The following is a 15,393-nucleotide window of genomic DNA, read 5'->3' on the forward strand; positions in this document are numbered from 1 at the left end:
GGAGAGGAGGAGGCAATATGGTTTAAGAACTTTGTCTGCTGAGCACTGGGGGCTCATGCCTATAATCCCACATACTCGGGAGGCTGAGACCTGAGGACCACAGTTCGAGGCCAACTCAGGCAGGAAAGTCCATGAGACTCTTCAATTCATCTCCAAAAGGGAGCTGTGGCTAAGGTTGAGCACTAGTTTTGATCACCAAAGTTCAGAACAGTGCCTAGGCCCAGAGTTCAGGCTCCAGGACTGACAGGGGAAAAAATCTGAGTTAATTAATAATGAATTAATAATAATGATGATGATGATCAATAAGTTTATTATTAAAACAATACTACTTAAGCCAGGGCACGAAAACTAAATAGACCATCAGGGATGTGATGTAAAAATACTAGTCATCTGAAAAATTGTTTTTACATTTTTAATTACTTGAATTTCAACTCTTCACTTATTACTACAGAATATCCATAATTTTCCCAATTGATCTTGTGTTGAAAAATCACGTCATTTTTCTCTCACAAAGATGTCGTTATGCGGAATTCCTTCAAGGGGATTCAATGAAAATATTTAGCTGATAAAGTAGGAAGGTGAGTTCCTTAAAAATTAGTCAAAGGATTTCCTATGGAATGGTAGTCTCTCATAGACATCTCTGGAGAGGGAACTTACAGCGTAGCTCTATCCGTATAAAATCAGTAATTCCCAGGTTCTCTAAAAAGACTCCAGATAGGGCTGTTGTCTTAAAAAAGAAAGATACATCAGCACTAATCTCTCCCTGGAAAGTTGGAAAATGAAGGTACGAAGCCTCAGTATTGAAGGAAGCTGAATTCCAGAATGATCCTGTGAGAGAGAGAGAGAGAGAGAGAGAGAGGGAGAGAGAGAGAGAGAGAGAGAGAGAGAGAGAGAGAGAGAGAGAGAGAGAGAGAGAGGAAAAGAAAAAGGTGAAGAACAAATTCACAACCGACCATGAATGATGTACAGTAATAATACTTTTTCTACTTAGCTGTTTTTTTTCTATGTAGAACATTGTTTAGTCATGCAAAAGTGCTTTAGATTTTACTATGAACTGTGCAGAATACAAGGCTTGCATACAGGAAGAGAAATTTCACAGGAATTACAACCCTGAATTATTTTCAACCCAGGACAAGAATTATCACTGCAGAAATGATCTCAATGGAAGGAAACGCAGTCCCAATTTAAATACTAAGCTCCTCCAAAGTCATATTTTTAAGAACATGCTGAGCTGTAATAGGTTAATTTTTTTTATAATTTGAAAATGTAAACACCCACTTGCTTTGACTAACTAAACCCTTAAAGAAGCTCACACTGTTTTTTGGTTCTAACACACACACACAAAGTTTATAAGATCATAAGATGGGCCTTCAGATTTCTTTTTAAACCAAAATTACATTCTAAATATCCTCAACTAATTACAGAGCAAGACCGACTTCCTCTGTGTGGCGCTGCTATTCCCTGGCAAATGCTCTCCTCGTTCAAAGTCATCCGTCACTTTGTGGGTAGGAATCATGTAAATGGATGGCTCACACCCATAATCCCAACTATTCAGGAGGCTGACATCTGAGGATCTAGGTTCAAAGCCAGACCAGACAGAAAAGTCTGGGAGACTCTTATCTCCAATCAACCAGCAAAAAACTGGAAGTAGAGGTGTTGCTCAAGTGGTAGGGCACCATCATTGAGCGAGGTCCTGAGTTCAAGGCACAGTACCAGCATACATACATGCCCCCCCCCACACACACACCCCCCACACACACAGCGAAGTAAATGAAAAAATATTCTCAAAAAGTCTCAACAACAACAACAAAAGAATCTGCAAAGAATTATGTTGACCTTAAAGCTAATTATAGTTACTGTCCAAATACAACCTTTGTCTTGTTTTGCTTGGCACTGGGGGTTGAGCTCAGTGTCTCAGGCTTACTATGCATTCACTCTCTCTCCCATTTGATCCACCCTTAGTTCTTTGTGCTAATATAGATCGGATCTCCTTTTTGTCCAGGTTGATCGGAACCATGATCCTCCTATTTATGCTTCCTCTTAGATTTGGGAGGACAGGCACACACTACCACAGCCCAACTTTGTTTTAAAGTTGGGATGGCACCTTATGAACCTTTTCTCTTTCATTTTCTTTCCCTTCTCTCTTTTTGTCCAGGCTGGCCTCAACTATGACAACCCCAATATTAGCTGTCCATGAGCCACTGGGCCTGGCTAAGTACAACAGTCTGAAAAAGACTGTTTTTGTCGATATCTGCAACTTTCCTTTGGGGGAAAAATATATATATTATGGGTGCTATATATAGGAGAAAATATGGAAGATACATTATAAATGCAGTGGCAGTTGCTGACAGGAATGAAGTACAGCTGGATAGATGTAGTTGGTAGGGAGAATTATTAGAGAAATGAGCTGTGCATTGTGGCTGTCAACAGCAAATTCTGGGCACATCAACTAGTAATGCCATTTTTAGGTGCCTCTGCTCACACCCAATCCTGATTAAATTCTGTGTTGAAATCATCTCCCCAGCAGATGAACTGATCCTCTGGAGTCCAAAGCCACAATTTCAGAACAACAGTTTGTTCTATCAGCCAAAAGCAGATACCGAGCTAGACAAAAATTACAAACTTGAGTCTGATTCTACACATCCCCTAGATTATATTATTCTGTTAAAATCTAAATCAGACGACTTATCATCTATTTATTTACTCTATTTTTCTTGCAGACCTGATTCAAAAGGGAAATCAAAAGTCAATTCACAGGTGAACAATTTAAGAGCTGAGTTTATTCATCAGAGAATCTTCAAAAGATTTCTTTTTCTTTCGGGACAAATCAAACTGTATATTACCTGAATTCTATGAAGTCTCTTCCTTATGACCTTTCCTTAGCTATTTCTATGTGAGCTCACAAAAAGAATGCAAATCAAAGAAGATAATAACATTTGTGTTTCTAACAGTTCTTACCTGATCAACTTGATAGGTATTGACACGGTTTGCTCTTGAAATGTCATATGGGGAAATGAAAATAAAGCTATAACTTTAACTTAGGGAGTGCTATTCAATCTTATTTTGTGTGATTATACAAGCAACATTCAGAATTTCTTACAGGGTTTAAATTAGAGAATATTAATATAAAGAACATTTCATTTGTTTCATATTATACCAAAGTAGCTCGGAAAGCATCCTTTGGAGGCCTTCAGGGGACTGCTTGAAGCAGAAGAGCAATTCTTTGAATTGCTGTTTTCTGTTCAATGAATGCTCTTCTAGTAATGAAAACAATTTGTTTCTTGAGGTATCTACCACACGCTCATACCCATAATAGTATGTTTTTGTTTAGTGAGCCAACCTTATTTCACAGATTCACAATAGGTAAAGAAATGAGGTAAGGACATTTTATGAGCTTAAGAAATTGCTGTTAATTCAAGACAATTATCAAGGAAGCCAAGGCCAATATTTACATGACCTGGGGAACCAGGGGAGGGGGAGGAGGGGATAAAGAGCAACTCTACAGACAGTAATATCAGGTCCTTGAAAATGATTCCGTGCATTGGGGGGTTCGAAATTCCCTCAGGTGACCCCAGGAGTTGATCTGAATCCAATCTCAAACTGTGTGGATTGTTGTCAAGGGACCACAAACATCTTCTTTCATCCCAACAAAAACACATCAGGAGGCATTATCCTCAGCAATCAGTACTTAGTAATAATTAAATGGTTAACAATCTATATATTTTCAATTAAATACAATATAGGGCACTAGAGACTTGAAAATCCTTTGGCAACACCATCCTGTGGTGTTTTGTTTTTTTTTTCTAGTTGACTTTGTGACTCATTCTTTGGGGGATCTTTCTCTCTTTGTACTATTATCTTCAAATGGTTGTACAAAGAGGGTTCAAGGTCCCAGGTCTTTCCATGTGTTCAATACATGCTGATGGGCATCAGCCCTTCCACGACCCTCCCCCATCTTCCTGTCCCCCATCTTCCTGTCCCCTGACCCAGCTAGGCCACACCCACTTCCTGGCTCCACACTTACAATGCACACACTGAGTACTGGAGCAATTTTCACCCACCATTCCTCTTCCCACCCATCCTCCCTCCCCTTATACCCTGCTTCCCCTACCCCTAGTTACAACATGTTCAGAAGAGTTACACCAGGGACGCTCACTCCTCCCCATAACATACAACTGTACATTTGAATATACACGTGTTGTCTACGGCCATACCACCCTGAATGCGCCCGATCTCATCTGAATATACACGTGTCATATGCGTATGTGTGTGTTTTCATAAATGTTTATATTTTAGATTTAACTTCCACAAAGGAGAGAAAACATACACCCTTTGCCTCCCTGAGCCTACCTTTACTCAATATAGATTTTCCTAGGTCCATATCACTTTCCTGAAAATGACATGCTATTCTTCCTAATGGATGACTAAATTCCATTATATATATGTAAAGATATTATTTTAGGTATATTCATTGACATACAATTATATACGCATATAATTCATTGTGTGTATATATGCACACACTTAGCTATAAAGAAACAGGATTCATCGACTTATTTACATAGAAGTGGGTGATACACTTTTTGATTCCATATATTCAGATTTCTTTTTTTAAAAGCCCATTTAGAGGGCTGGGAAGGTGGCTCAGTGGTAGAGTGCTTGCCTTGCATGCATGAGGCCCTGGGTTCGATTCCTCAGCACCACATAAGCAGAAAAAGCCAGAAGTGGCACTGTGGTTCAAGAGGTAGAGCGCTAGTCTTGAGCTGAAGAGCTGAGGATCAGCACCCAGACCCAGAGTTCAGGCCCCATGACTGGCAAAAAAAAAAAAAAAAAAAAAAAAAAATTCACAAAAGCCCATTTAGAAAATTTAATTTAGTACTACGTTAACATATGTACTTCTTAAAAATAAATGTTGTGCTAAACTTCTAGTTTTCTCACGAACAGAACAACCTTTTGAAATGAATAGACTTACAGAGAAAGAAAGTAGATGATTGCTTTCCTGGGGCGTGCCTAGAGGCAGCAACTGAAGGAAGACAGCAATTAGAATCCTTGCTTAAATAGTCAAAATTTTTAGAAATGTCCAGGCACTGATGTAAGGCATATTTAGCCATTAAATGCATCTTCTAAATATTTATGAATTGTTAAAAATAGACTGGAAATATAGCTCTCTTCAGAAATAAAATCGCACGATTAATTACATGCTATGTGATTAGAACAGAAAAACCTATGTATTGATTGGATCTAACACTATTTCCTCTTTCTGGAACCCCTATGACTGGTTTCAACTATTTATGAACCTCACTAGAAATCCATACAGCACACTGCAAGTGAAGCACATGAAATCTGACAGAAGATAATTACAGTCTGTGGTCACAGAAAGGTGTCCGTCAATGGCCGAATAGTGGAAAACATTCTCTCCTCTCTCTTCCCTCCACCCCTTCAGTAAGGTTATATGACAAATACCTCCTATGATGCAGAAAGCCGGGAGGCGGTGGCTCACACCTGAAATCCTACCTACTCAGGAGGCTGAGATCTGAGGATCGTGGTTCACAACCAGCCCAGGATGGAAAGTCCATGAGACTTCTATCTCCAGTTAACCACCAAAAAAAAGACAGAAATGGAGCTGTGGCTCAAGTGGCAGAGCACTAGCCTTGAGCATAAAAGCTCAAGGACAGCTCCCAGACTGAATTCAAGTCCCAGGACCCACACCAAAATAATAATAATAATAATAATAATAATAATAATAATGTCCTCACACTAAAAGAATTTTATACACAATCCCTGAAGAATATATTCCTTATCATTATTCTTGTATTCGTTTTATATAAAACTTTTTTTGATATTAATGACAAATGTGTATAAATTTCCATTCTCCAAAGACACACTATTAATCTAGAAGAGTCTAGAAGAATAGAATTTTGGAGCAAACATCCTTTTACCTTTTGTCTAGGTATATGAGGGTATACAAAAGAAAAAAATGGGTGAGGCAAGCTTATTTAAATTTGGGGTTTCATTAAACTCTGGTCATTCCAGAATAAGGTTGAGACAAAGCTATGGAGTTGTGTTAGGTTCCCAGGGAGAGCCTTACAACTGTTCAGTGTCCTTTGCTTGAAGCAAATGATGGGATTATAACACACAAAGGGGAATATCTGATAATTAAAGATAAATCTGGTCAACCTAACATAGATTCCCTTCATTAACATGCATAGCTATCAATAAAGTTCAGAAATCCTTTAGAGAAGAGCAACAACCACCAATAGACCAGCTATAACCCAATACAGGTTTTCAAACAACAAAAGTGGAGTCATTCTGATCTGAGAAAAAAATACAACAAATGTCAGTATAATTAAGACCTTTCATTGACCAGACTCTAGTAAAAGTGTCGCCGCTTTATCGACATGGATAAAGTCAAAAGGAACTTGACATTCAGATTATTATCCTTCTTTTGAAAAGATCTTTCAAGTACTCTGAATGTTAAAATAGTCTTTAGTATCTTTTGGTATTTGCATACGTATAGACTTTTTGTTAAAGTATATGTTTTCAATTAAACACACTGAATTTTTCCATGTCCAGATATTACATTTATATATTAATTAATTATTTGACTTGACCATAATCATTCAAAAATAGGAGCTAGTAAATTATTCATAATTGACTTCTTAGTTCATAGCTCCTTAGTTCATAGCTCCTTACGCCTGTAGGACTTAGCTGCAGTCTTTATATGTGGTTGGAGATGAGTAGACACATCTCTTAAAGAATTGCATATGTGAACACACGTGAGACATAACATCATGGCAAAGGTGGACGTTAAAGGCTACTCTTCAATCACACACTAGCTCCTTATTTTCTCCATTATGAGTCTTGTGTTCTTAGAGAATGATTTTACAGCTTTCCCAAGCACAAAAGCTTCTTGTCCCTGACCTTCTACCAGGGAAGAAAAACACATGGAAAAGTTGTTCTGGGGAATAGAAAATCAAAATAGAAGAGATGTTCCCGCCTGGCCATGTGGACTCTCCCTCCTCCTCTCCCGGCCTCTGGCTAGCTCTGCCGCCGCTTCCAGGTCTCTGCTATCTGGTATCTACCCTCCTCCACACCCAATCCCCACAGGTCGCTGTCCTCACCTTCTAGAAGCATCCTCTCCACTTGGAGTCCAGATACTTAAACACTCCTGCCTTTGTCCTCAACAATTAGAAATTCTCCATCTTCTTTTCTTCTTCCTCGTGACCAAGGCCCTGGTATTGAATTTCTCCAGCCACAATAACTCCAGCTAGTTTATTACTTCTATACATATATGCATATATGTGACATAGGAATATATTTCAGAAGCCTGGAAATCTCAAAGTGGCATCTCCATATCTTTATTGGAGGATCTAATGGCATCTCAGCCTGAACAGATCCAGAGAGTGAGCTCCAAAGCGCCCCCACTGACATGCCTTCACCCTGGAGACAATCTTTGCCTGCCCGTCTGTCCCTTGACTATTACACCAAACACCTTCCTGCCACTGTTGACTTTTCTTTCTTGAGATTTATACCAATACATCAGCAAATTGGATTGATCCTCCATTTAGAATGACTTCCATATCACCACGGAGGCTCTGAGCCAAGTGACCCTAGTCTCTCTGCTGAGTTAATAACAGGGTCTTGTACCCAGGCTCCTAGCTTTGACTCTAGCCTGCTCAATCTCACTTAAACATCAGTTAGATCACACCACTCCATCTCTGCATGGCTCCTCTGACTTGAATACGCTTCCAAGTAATGCTGAGGTCTAGCTCATCTGTGTGCACACCATTTGCATCTACATGAAATATCCATGTGATGATGGGCCTGTGGCAGGACGGGAAAGACAGGAGATCCACACCAGAGATGGAGTTGGGAGGAAGGCGGATGTGACAGCCAGCCAGTGTATACAATGTATACATATCATTTTATAGGCTAATATCAGCTTCGCTTTTCTACAAATCTGCTCCTATCTACAAAATTGTGAGATCTATGCTGTTCCTGTGTGCTGAGATCTTGGGATGATATTTTAAGGTACCCCTCCCTCCCAACCCTCCCAACCCTCCCTCCTTCTCTCCCTCTCTCCTTCCCTCCCTCTCTCCCTCTCTCCCTCTCCCTCTCCCTCCCTCTCCCTCTCCCTCTCCCTCTCCCTCTCTCTCTCTCTCTCTCTCTCTCTCTCTCTCTCTCTCTCTCTCTCTCTCTCTCTCTCTCCTCCCTCACTTGCTCTTCCTTCCTCTCTCCCCCCTCCCCTCCCTCTCCCTCTCCCTCTCCCTCTCTCTCTCTCTCTTTTGGCAGTCTTGGGGAATGAACTCAGTGCCTGTACTCTGTCTCTAAGCTTTTTGGTTCAAGGCAAGCTTTCTACCACTTTGAGCCACAGCACCACTTCTGGTTTTCTGGTGGTTTATTGGAGATAAGAGTCTTCCAGAGTTTCTTGTCCCAGCTGGCTTTGAACTGTGATCCTCAGATATCAGCCTCCTGAGTAGCTAGGATTACAGGTATGAGCCACTGGCGCCCAGCTTAAGGTATGCTTTAAGGTAAACACATTTTTCTTCAATTTCTATTTTAGGTTCTGGAAATACTAAAAGCATATATAATTAATGCTCCTGCCTCTCAGCTAAATGATTTCAGGGTGGTTAACAATCTATGGACAAGATATACTTGCTCATTTGAGCACTTATTGAGAACATATGTGTATGTGTGTATTCATGTCTGTGTGATACACATTGTATAAATAAAGCACACATGTGTGTGCCTATGTGTATGTCTGTCTGTGTGCATTTTGTGTATAAACTATGATGTATGAATTTTAAAAATTCTGCTTTAGATGCTAATATACTGAATAAACATAACAGTAGTTCTCACTGGTTTAAAGTCAATTCTCTTGCACACAAATTGATTTAAAAAATTAATAAGAGATTAAGATGAAATATGTTTGATCTAACTGGCACTTGATCCTACCGATGGCCTAAGTTTACCACCTCTTCAGCCCCCCTCCCTGCCTGCCAGGCTTACCAGTTGAAGGTTCCCAGGAATTCATAACAAAGTGAGTACTAATTTAAGGGTCCTGGAATGCATTCATGGACCGGTCAGAAGGTACAACCCAACCATCTTTTCTCTCAGCATTCCAACAAGCTTTCCTACCACCACCCAATTTATCAAAGGCATTCATTGAATGACTGACTGAACTATGTATCCCGGTGCTTCTATGTTCTGAGGGAAGCTGGAGGGTTACCAGATGACAGACATATGATGCACGCGAAGGTCTTTCCTCGGGTCACTTCCCAGCACGCTTCATGAATCACTTACTATCTCCCCTGCACAGCAAAGGCCCCAGTTTATAAGCTGCTTCTGAATGTGGCCGCCCAGTGTCTGTAATCACAATCTTTGTTACCGGTAGATGTTCTTTATACGAAAGGAATCCAGTGTCGTTCGTCCTAAAAATTAAAAAAGTAGCAACATTATTAAAATAACTCTGGTAATTTTATTTATTTATTTATTTATTTATTTATTTATTTTGCCAGTCCTGGGGTTTGAACTCTGGGCCTGGGCGCTGCTATCTCTGAGCTTCTTTTGCTCAAGGCCAGTGATCTACCACTTGAGCCACAGGACTACTTCTGGCTTCTTTTTTGAGTGGTTTATTGGAGATAAGAGTCTCAGAGACTTTCCTTCGCCAGGCTGTTTTCAAACCGCAGTCCTCAGATCTCAGCCTCCTGAGTAGCTAGGATTACAGGATGAGCTACTACCAGTGCCTGGCTTATTCTGGTAATTTTTAAATGAACAACAACTTCTACTGCATTTCAAAACCAAGATGTTTTTAGCTATATTTGCATACGAACAAGAAAATAATGACCCAATTGCTCATCTCAGTACACCGAAATCATGTAAGTTAAAGATCTTCTTGTACATATTAAAATTCACAATAGTAAATGTAGCATATGTTAAAATTAGAATAAAGCGGGGGATTTGTTTTTAATTCAGAGGACTCTTTTCTACCTTTGCTGAAAAAGGTTAAATTCACTAAAGTTTTGAACAATGACTGATCATATGTTTATAGGTTTAGCATTTTGTTTTGTTTCTTGTTATTTTTCCCTGTACCACGTGTTTCCCTTTTGCTCCTTCATCTTGGTCTCCTCTGAATTTCTAATATTCAGATTTATTTACTCAATTCAGTTTTTAGCTAAAAAAAATCTTTCTTTGAATTTTAATGTTTTCTTTATAAAGTGAAAATACATGTACTGTGTATGACAGTCTACTCATATTTTATGATGGAAAACAATATCAAAATGGGCTGGGCACAATGGTTCACACTTATAATCCTAATTACACAGGTGGCAGAAAACTGGAGGATCCTGGTTTGAGGCCAGCCTAGGCAAAAATTAGGGAGACCGCTTCCCCTCGTCCCGCATCTCAACCAATAAAAGCCAGGTGTGGTATTATGTGTTTCTCATCCCAGCTATATGAGAAGCATAAAGAGAACTTTAATGCAGGCTGGCCTAAAAATAAAATCAAGTCTGTATTTTAAACATAAAAAGCTTAAAAGCTGAATACCCATAATTCAGACACATAACCTTAGCTACTCAGAAGACCAAGAGCTGGAGGACTGGGATTTAACACCAGCACCTTAACACTTAACATCTCAAAATTCTCAAAAGCACCATCAAAAAGCCAAGCTGGATGCATGGTTCAATTGGTAAAGCACCTACATAACCAAGAGCAAGCCCTGAATTCAAACCCTACTACCACAAAGAAGTCTGAAAATTCTCCCATGAGTCAAGTTATTTAACACCTCCACCACATACACACCAATACACTCCATGTTTGTTCTGTATGAAATTGTCCTAATATATTTAAATGCAAATGTTATACACTTTACAATTATTCCGTGGATTTTATTTTTGCAATTAAGAACTTAAACCCTGTGTTTTAGATTTACAAACATATTTACGATTTCTTGTTCTCTTTGATTCTTTCTGGAGATTTCAGTGTTCACCTGATATTATTTCTCTTTAGCCTGGAGAATTTCTATTAGACTTTTTCATTTCAGATATTGTGCTTTGCTGTTCTAAAATCTGCATTTTCTTCTTTAAAATAGTTCTCATTTATTTGCTTATGATTCTTTCTTGGCTTATGATTATTTTTGCCTTGAAGTCTTCAAAAATGTTTATAATAGTTGCTTCCAAGTTTTTGCCTGCTAATTTAACATGAGTACCCTGGGGTTTCTTTCTTTATAATAACTTCTTTTAACTTCTTGACTTTGGATCAAAGTTTGTTCTTTTTTGGAACATTCAGTGATTGCTAGAATACTTTGAATGTTTGGGATGATACACAGCGAAGATCCTGGATTCTGTCATTGATCCATGATTTCATTATTGTTTTCATAGGTAATTAAATGACAACCTTTTCACAATAAATTTAGGTGTTTGGTTTTATACTTAATTAGGTTGCCCTATGTCTATTTTTCTCTCCATTTTTGTTCTTTTTCTCTCATTTCTGGGACATGATATTTGCTGTAAAGAAAGATGAGGGTCTTCTGTGAGCCAGATGATAAGCAGAATGGACTGACATCTCAGAACTTTAACTCTCCATACCATCTCTTCTCTAGTAGTCATTAGAGAAATCTCAGTATAATTTGTTCAGTTTTTCCTTTTAAAAATAACTCTCTGTGCAAGGGCTGTTGAAAATCTGGGGGTGGTAGCAGGAGTTTGTTCAGTGGAGCCCCAAGAAATTCCTCCATTTCTAGTCATTCTTCCCTCCCCCAACTCTGTGATTCCTGAAATCCCTCTGTCCCAAGAAGTTTGTGTTACCTTTGAGTTCTAGCATCCTGTGGCTTGGGTATGGTGCCTGCCATTCAAATGCTATGCTAGTCTTGAGATCTGTACTTTACCACCATAAAAGGGAGAGGGGGGAAGGGGGTTGAGCTGGAATGTTAGGAAATAATAGTGAGCTGGGTGCTGGTGGCTCATGCCTGTACTGCTAGCTACTCAGGAGGCTGAGATCTAAGGGTCACAGTTAAAAGCCAGCCTGGGCCGGAACGTCCGTGAGACTCTTATCTCTAATGAACCATTAAAAAGCTGGGAGTGCAGGTGTGGTTCAAGTGGCAGAGCACTAGCCTTGAAGAAAAGAGAAAAGGCCCTGGGACAGTACCCAGGCCCTGAATTCAAGCCTAGGACCTGCACAAAAAGTGATGGTTAGAAAATAGTGGGTTTCATATTTAAAATTTTTATATAAACAGATTATTGATGAGCTATCCTTTGTGACTGACTATAAATACATTTGAAAATAATGGAATGCTTATTCATACATAGGTTTCCAGAGACACTGTAAATAAACTGACTTCCATGTGATAGATGTCTCTATTTGTCATATTAGGAAAATGAAATAAATGTATGGCCTATTACAGACAAGGAACCTCCCCTCCACCCCCCATGGCTTTGCTCTTAAATTGAGGATTTGATTGCTTGAAGTATTTTTCATCAAAACACACCTTCATCTATCTTCTTCCTTGAGCTCACCCACCCAAGTACTTGCCTAGCTGTATACATACTAAGATTACTCATTTAAGAGCCTAGATTTTCTCTTGAATAAAGAAAACATGAGAAGATCACCATTCATTCCGGTCCGCGTCGCAGTTACAATGGTAATGGGCATCAATACAAGTCCCTTCCAAGCCACAAGTACATTTTTGGAGCTCCGGCACGGAGCCTCCCCAGTAAGTCTGGGTTTCATTGGTCCTTCCAATCCACCAGCTCAGAGGACTTCCATCTGAAAGACAGGAATGAGAAGTGGGACCACCCCCTCCATCCCAGAATACTCCCCATTACTCCTAAGTCATTGAAAAGAGTAAAAGGAGAAAGCAAAAGGTTGCTGTGGCATAAAGGTATTCCAAGAAAAGCTTTAAAAATAAAATAAGTCAATATTTAGCCTTAAATTATATACATATATATATATATATATATATATTTCTCTTGAGTAGAAACCAGTAGTTTCTATTTAACTTAGCACACGAGTCAAAAAAATGTATTAATTGTACCTCATATATGCAATCTCTTTGAAAGTCATTTTGAAAAAAGTTTGTATAAACTGTAGTCATTCCCTAAGAAAGCAAAATTGATTGGGAATCATGAAACACCCATTAAAACAGTGTGGCATGTTATGTAAAAGCACCAAGTTATCTCACGATGGAAATTGGTTAAAGATCTGCTAGCTGATTCTTTTAACCTTAGCCATGGTGCTGCATTCTCTTGTCATGACTTAAGATTTATTTGGCAGTCGGGTTTTTCCCTTCCATTTACCAGCCTGGCTATTTATTTTGAAACTACAGAAATAATACTGAGAGATTTTTAAGCCTGAAGCAAATATAACACTAGGAAAAAAAAGTTTCCCTTAGCCAAATGTATCTCTTTCAACAACAAATGTTCTGCTACCAGCTACTTCTCAGAGTTAAGACTAAACATGATGCCACGGAACTGGAACAAAGAACAGACAGAACATTTAGGCGAGATTTGTAGAAAGCGAGCTGAGACATGTAGGCAATCCATCTTAGAAAGAAGAAAAGCTCAGAGGACAAATCACAGCCATTCCAGAATGAGAGAGAGAAGAATGCAAGTGACATGGAACCGGTCAGGAATTCAGAGGTGCCAGATCATTTTTTCTGGGGACCTTTAAACCCTGAAGTTACCTGAGAATCGCCACTAAGAAGCTTCCGTGTTTGCTAATTATTTCTCCCTTGCATACAAATGTGCACGTTTATTTTAATTTAACAATTACATAATCCCTCTGACAACCTCTCTCACTACCAGAAGGGGGAGAGAGGGAGAAAGGGAGAAAGAGAGAGATAAAAAGAAGGGAAGGAGGGAAGGAGAGAGAAGAAAGAAAGAAAGAAAGAAAGAAAGAAAGAAAGAAAGAAAGAAAGAAAGAAAGAAAGAAGGAAGGAAGGAAGGAAGGAATGTCAAAAGAAGGAAAGAAAGGAAGGAAGGAAGAAAGAAAGGAAGGAAGGAAGGAAAGAAGGAAAGGAGGGAAGGAAAGAAGGATAGGAGGGAAGGAAAGGGAAGGGAGGAAGGAATATCATTATCTTGCTCGTGTAATTGTAACCCCTCTGTACAGTATTTTCACAATTAAAAAAAAGAAAAAAGAAATTAAAAAAAGAAAAAAGAAGCTTGTGTCACACATGACGTGATTAATATCAAGAATCTTTATCATTCTTTATACTTGCATGATTAACTCATTACTGAAAGGTTAAGCCTACTTGAAACATTTACCAGATATATTTAATCCACCACTTAAATGATTATGTGTTCATAGATGGAAGAGAAAATAAATTCTTCCTAAATACTAACTCTCTTTTTTAACCCCGAAACCTTTGATCTTCCTATAAAATAGACACCCCCTGAAAGTTTTCAAGGTACCAAATAAATGTCTCTGGTTGCATCCAAGACTTTTTTTAAAGTAAGTAAATAATTGAAATAAGTATAAGAATATATTTCAAAACTCATGAGAATTCAGAAATGAAAAGTTAATATGAAGGCATCCATGAACGCATACTGCACCTATTACTGTAGTCCAAGTCCTTCATGAGCTATACATCCCAGGGTCCTTCACTAGGTACTGGGTCATAGCTACCCAGTCTCTGACAATGTCCTTTTCTACCACTTCTCATATTTGCCCTCAGCTAGGTCACTACCACCTGAACACTGCTCATTCATGAAGATCCAGCCCTCTTCCCATTCTTCTTCCTCCTAGAGTTTCTTCCCAAGACCTCAGAGTCTGAATGAGACCCTCTCTCTCCATTCAATTTATCTGCCCTCACCCTGAGGGTCATTGACTTGAAAAAAATAAAATAAACCTGTCATTAGCAATGATCCATTTGCTCCTACAGCCTTCTGCTGGAATGTACTGTTGTCTTTAGCAGTGGCTGGAAGGTTCCAGAGCAGCAGGGGCCTTGAAGAATGCAACTTCAAGTTCTGTGCTATTTCCGTCACCCCAAGGTGGCGGGGGAGGGGGGTGCTCACAAACAATGTGGGCATTGTGAGGTTTTCTCTTTGTTCCTTTTTGGTTCTATTAGTGTTTGATGTATCTGGGCCTGTCACGGTGGTCCTTTCTGCTTTATTTTTCACTTTATGTAAGTAAAGCTGATTTAAAATTAAAAGGCACACATCCAATGCGTTCGGTACGGTGTGATGTTTTGATGTGGGTGTGTCTGGAGAAATGGTGGCAATGCTACTCTGTCACATCCGTCACTTCCTGTGTGTGTGTATGTGTGTGTGTGTGTGTACACGCATGCATGCGTGTTCAACCTCTCCCAGCAAATTTCCAGCCTAGTGACTAACTACAGTCACCGCTGTACATTCCAGTCACAGAATGTACTCCTCTAGTAATGGCATGTTTAGACTCCACACT

General features: G+C 39.3%; 1 protein-coding gene across 1 annotated transcript in view; it reads right to left on the minus strand.

The window, feature by feature from the left end:
* The window catches only part of LOC138825097 (contactin-associated protein-like 4), a 230,957-nt gene that overhangs the window by 39,585 nt on the left and 175,979 nt on the right, over positions 1-15,393 (minus strand). Inside the window, exons 14-16 of the mRNA XM_070019483.1 lie at positions 12,603-12,759; positions 9,304-9,431; positions 658-828 (exon numbers count right to left, since the gene is read on the minus strand). Of these exons, the coding sequence (XP_069875584.1) occupies positions 658-828; positions 9,304-9,431; positions 12,603-12,759 (456 nt within the window). The remainder of the gene's footprint in view (positions 1-657; positions 829-9,303; positions 9,432-12,602; positions 12,760-15,393) is intronic.

This window comes from Dipodomys merriami, unplaced genomic scaffold (assembly GCF_024711535.1).
Source record: "Dipodomys merriami isolate MVZ:Mamm:240054 unplaced genomic scaffold, mDipMer1.0.p SCAF_134, whole genome shotgun sequence".
NCBI lineage: Eukaryota > Metazoa > Chordata > Mammalia > Rodentia > Heteromyidae > Dipodomys > Dipodomys merriami.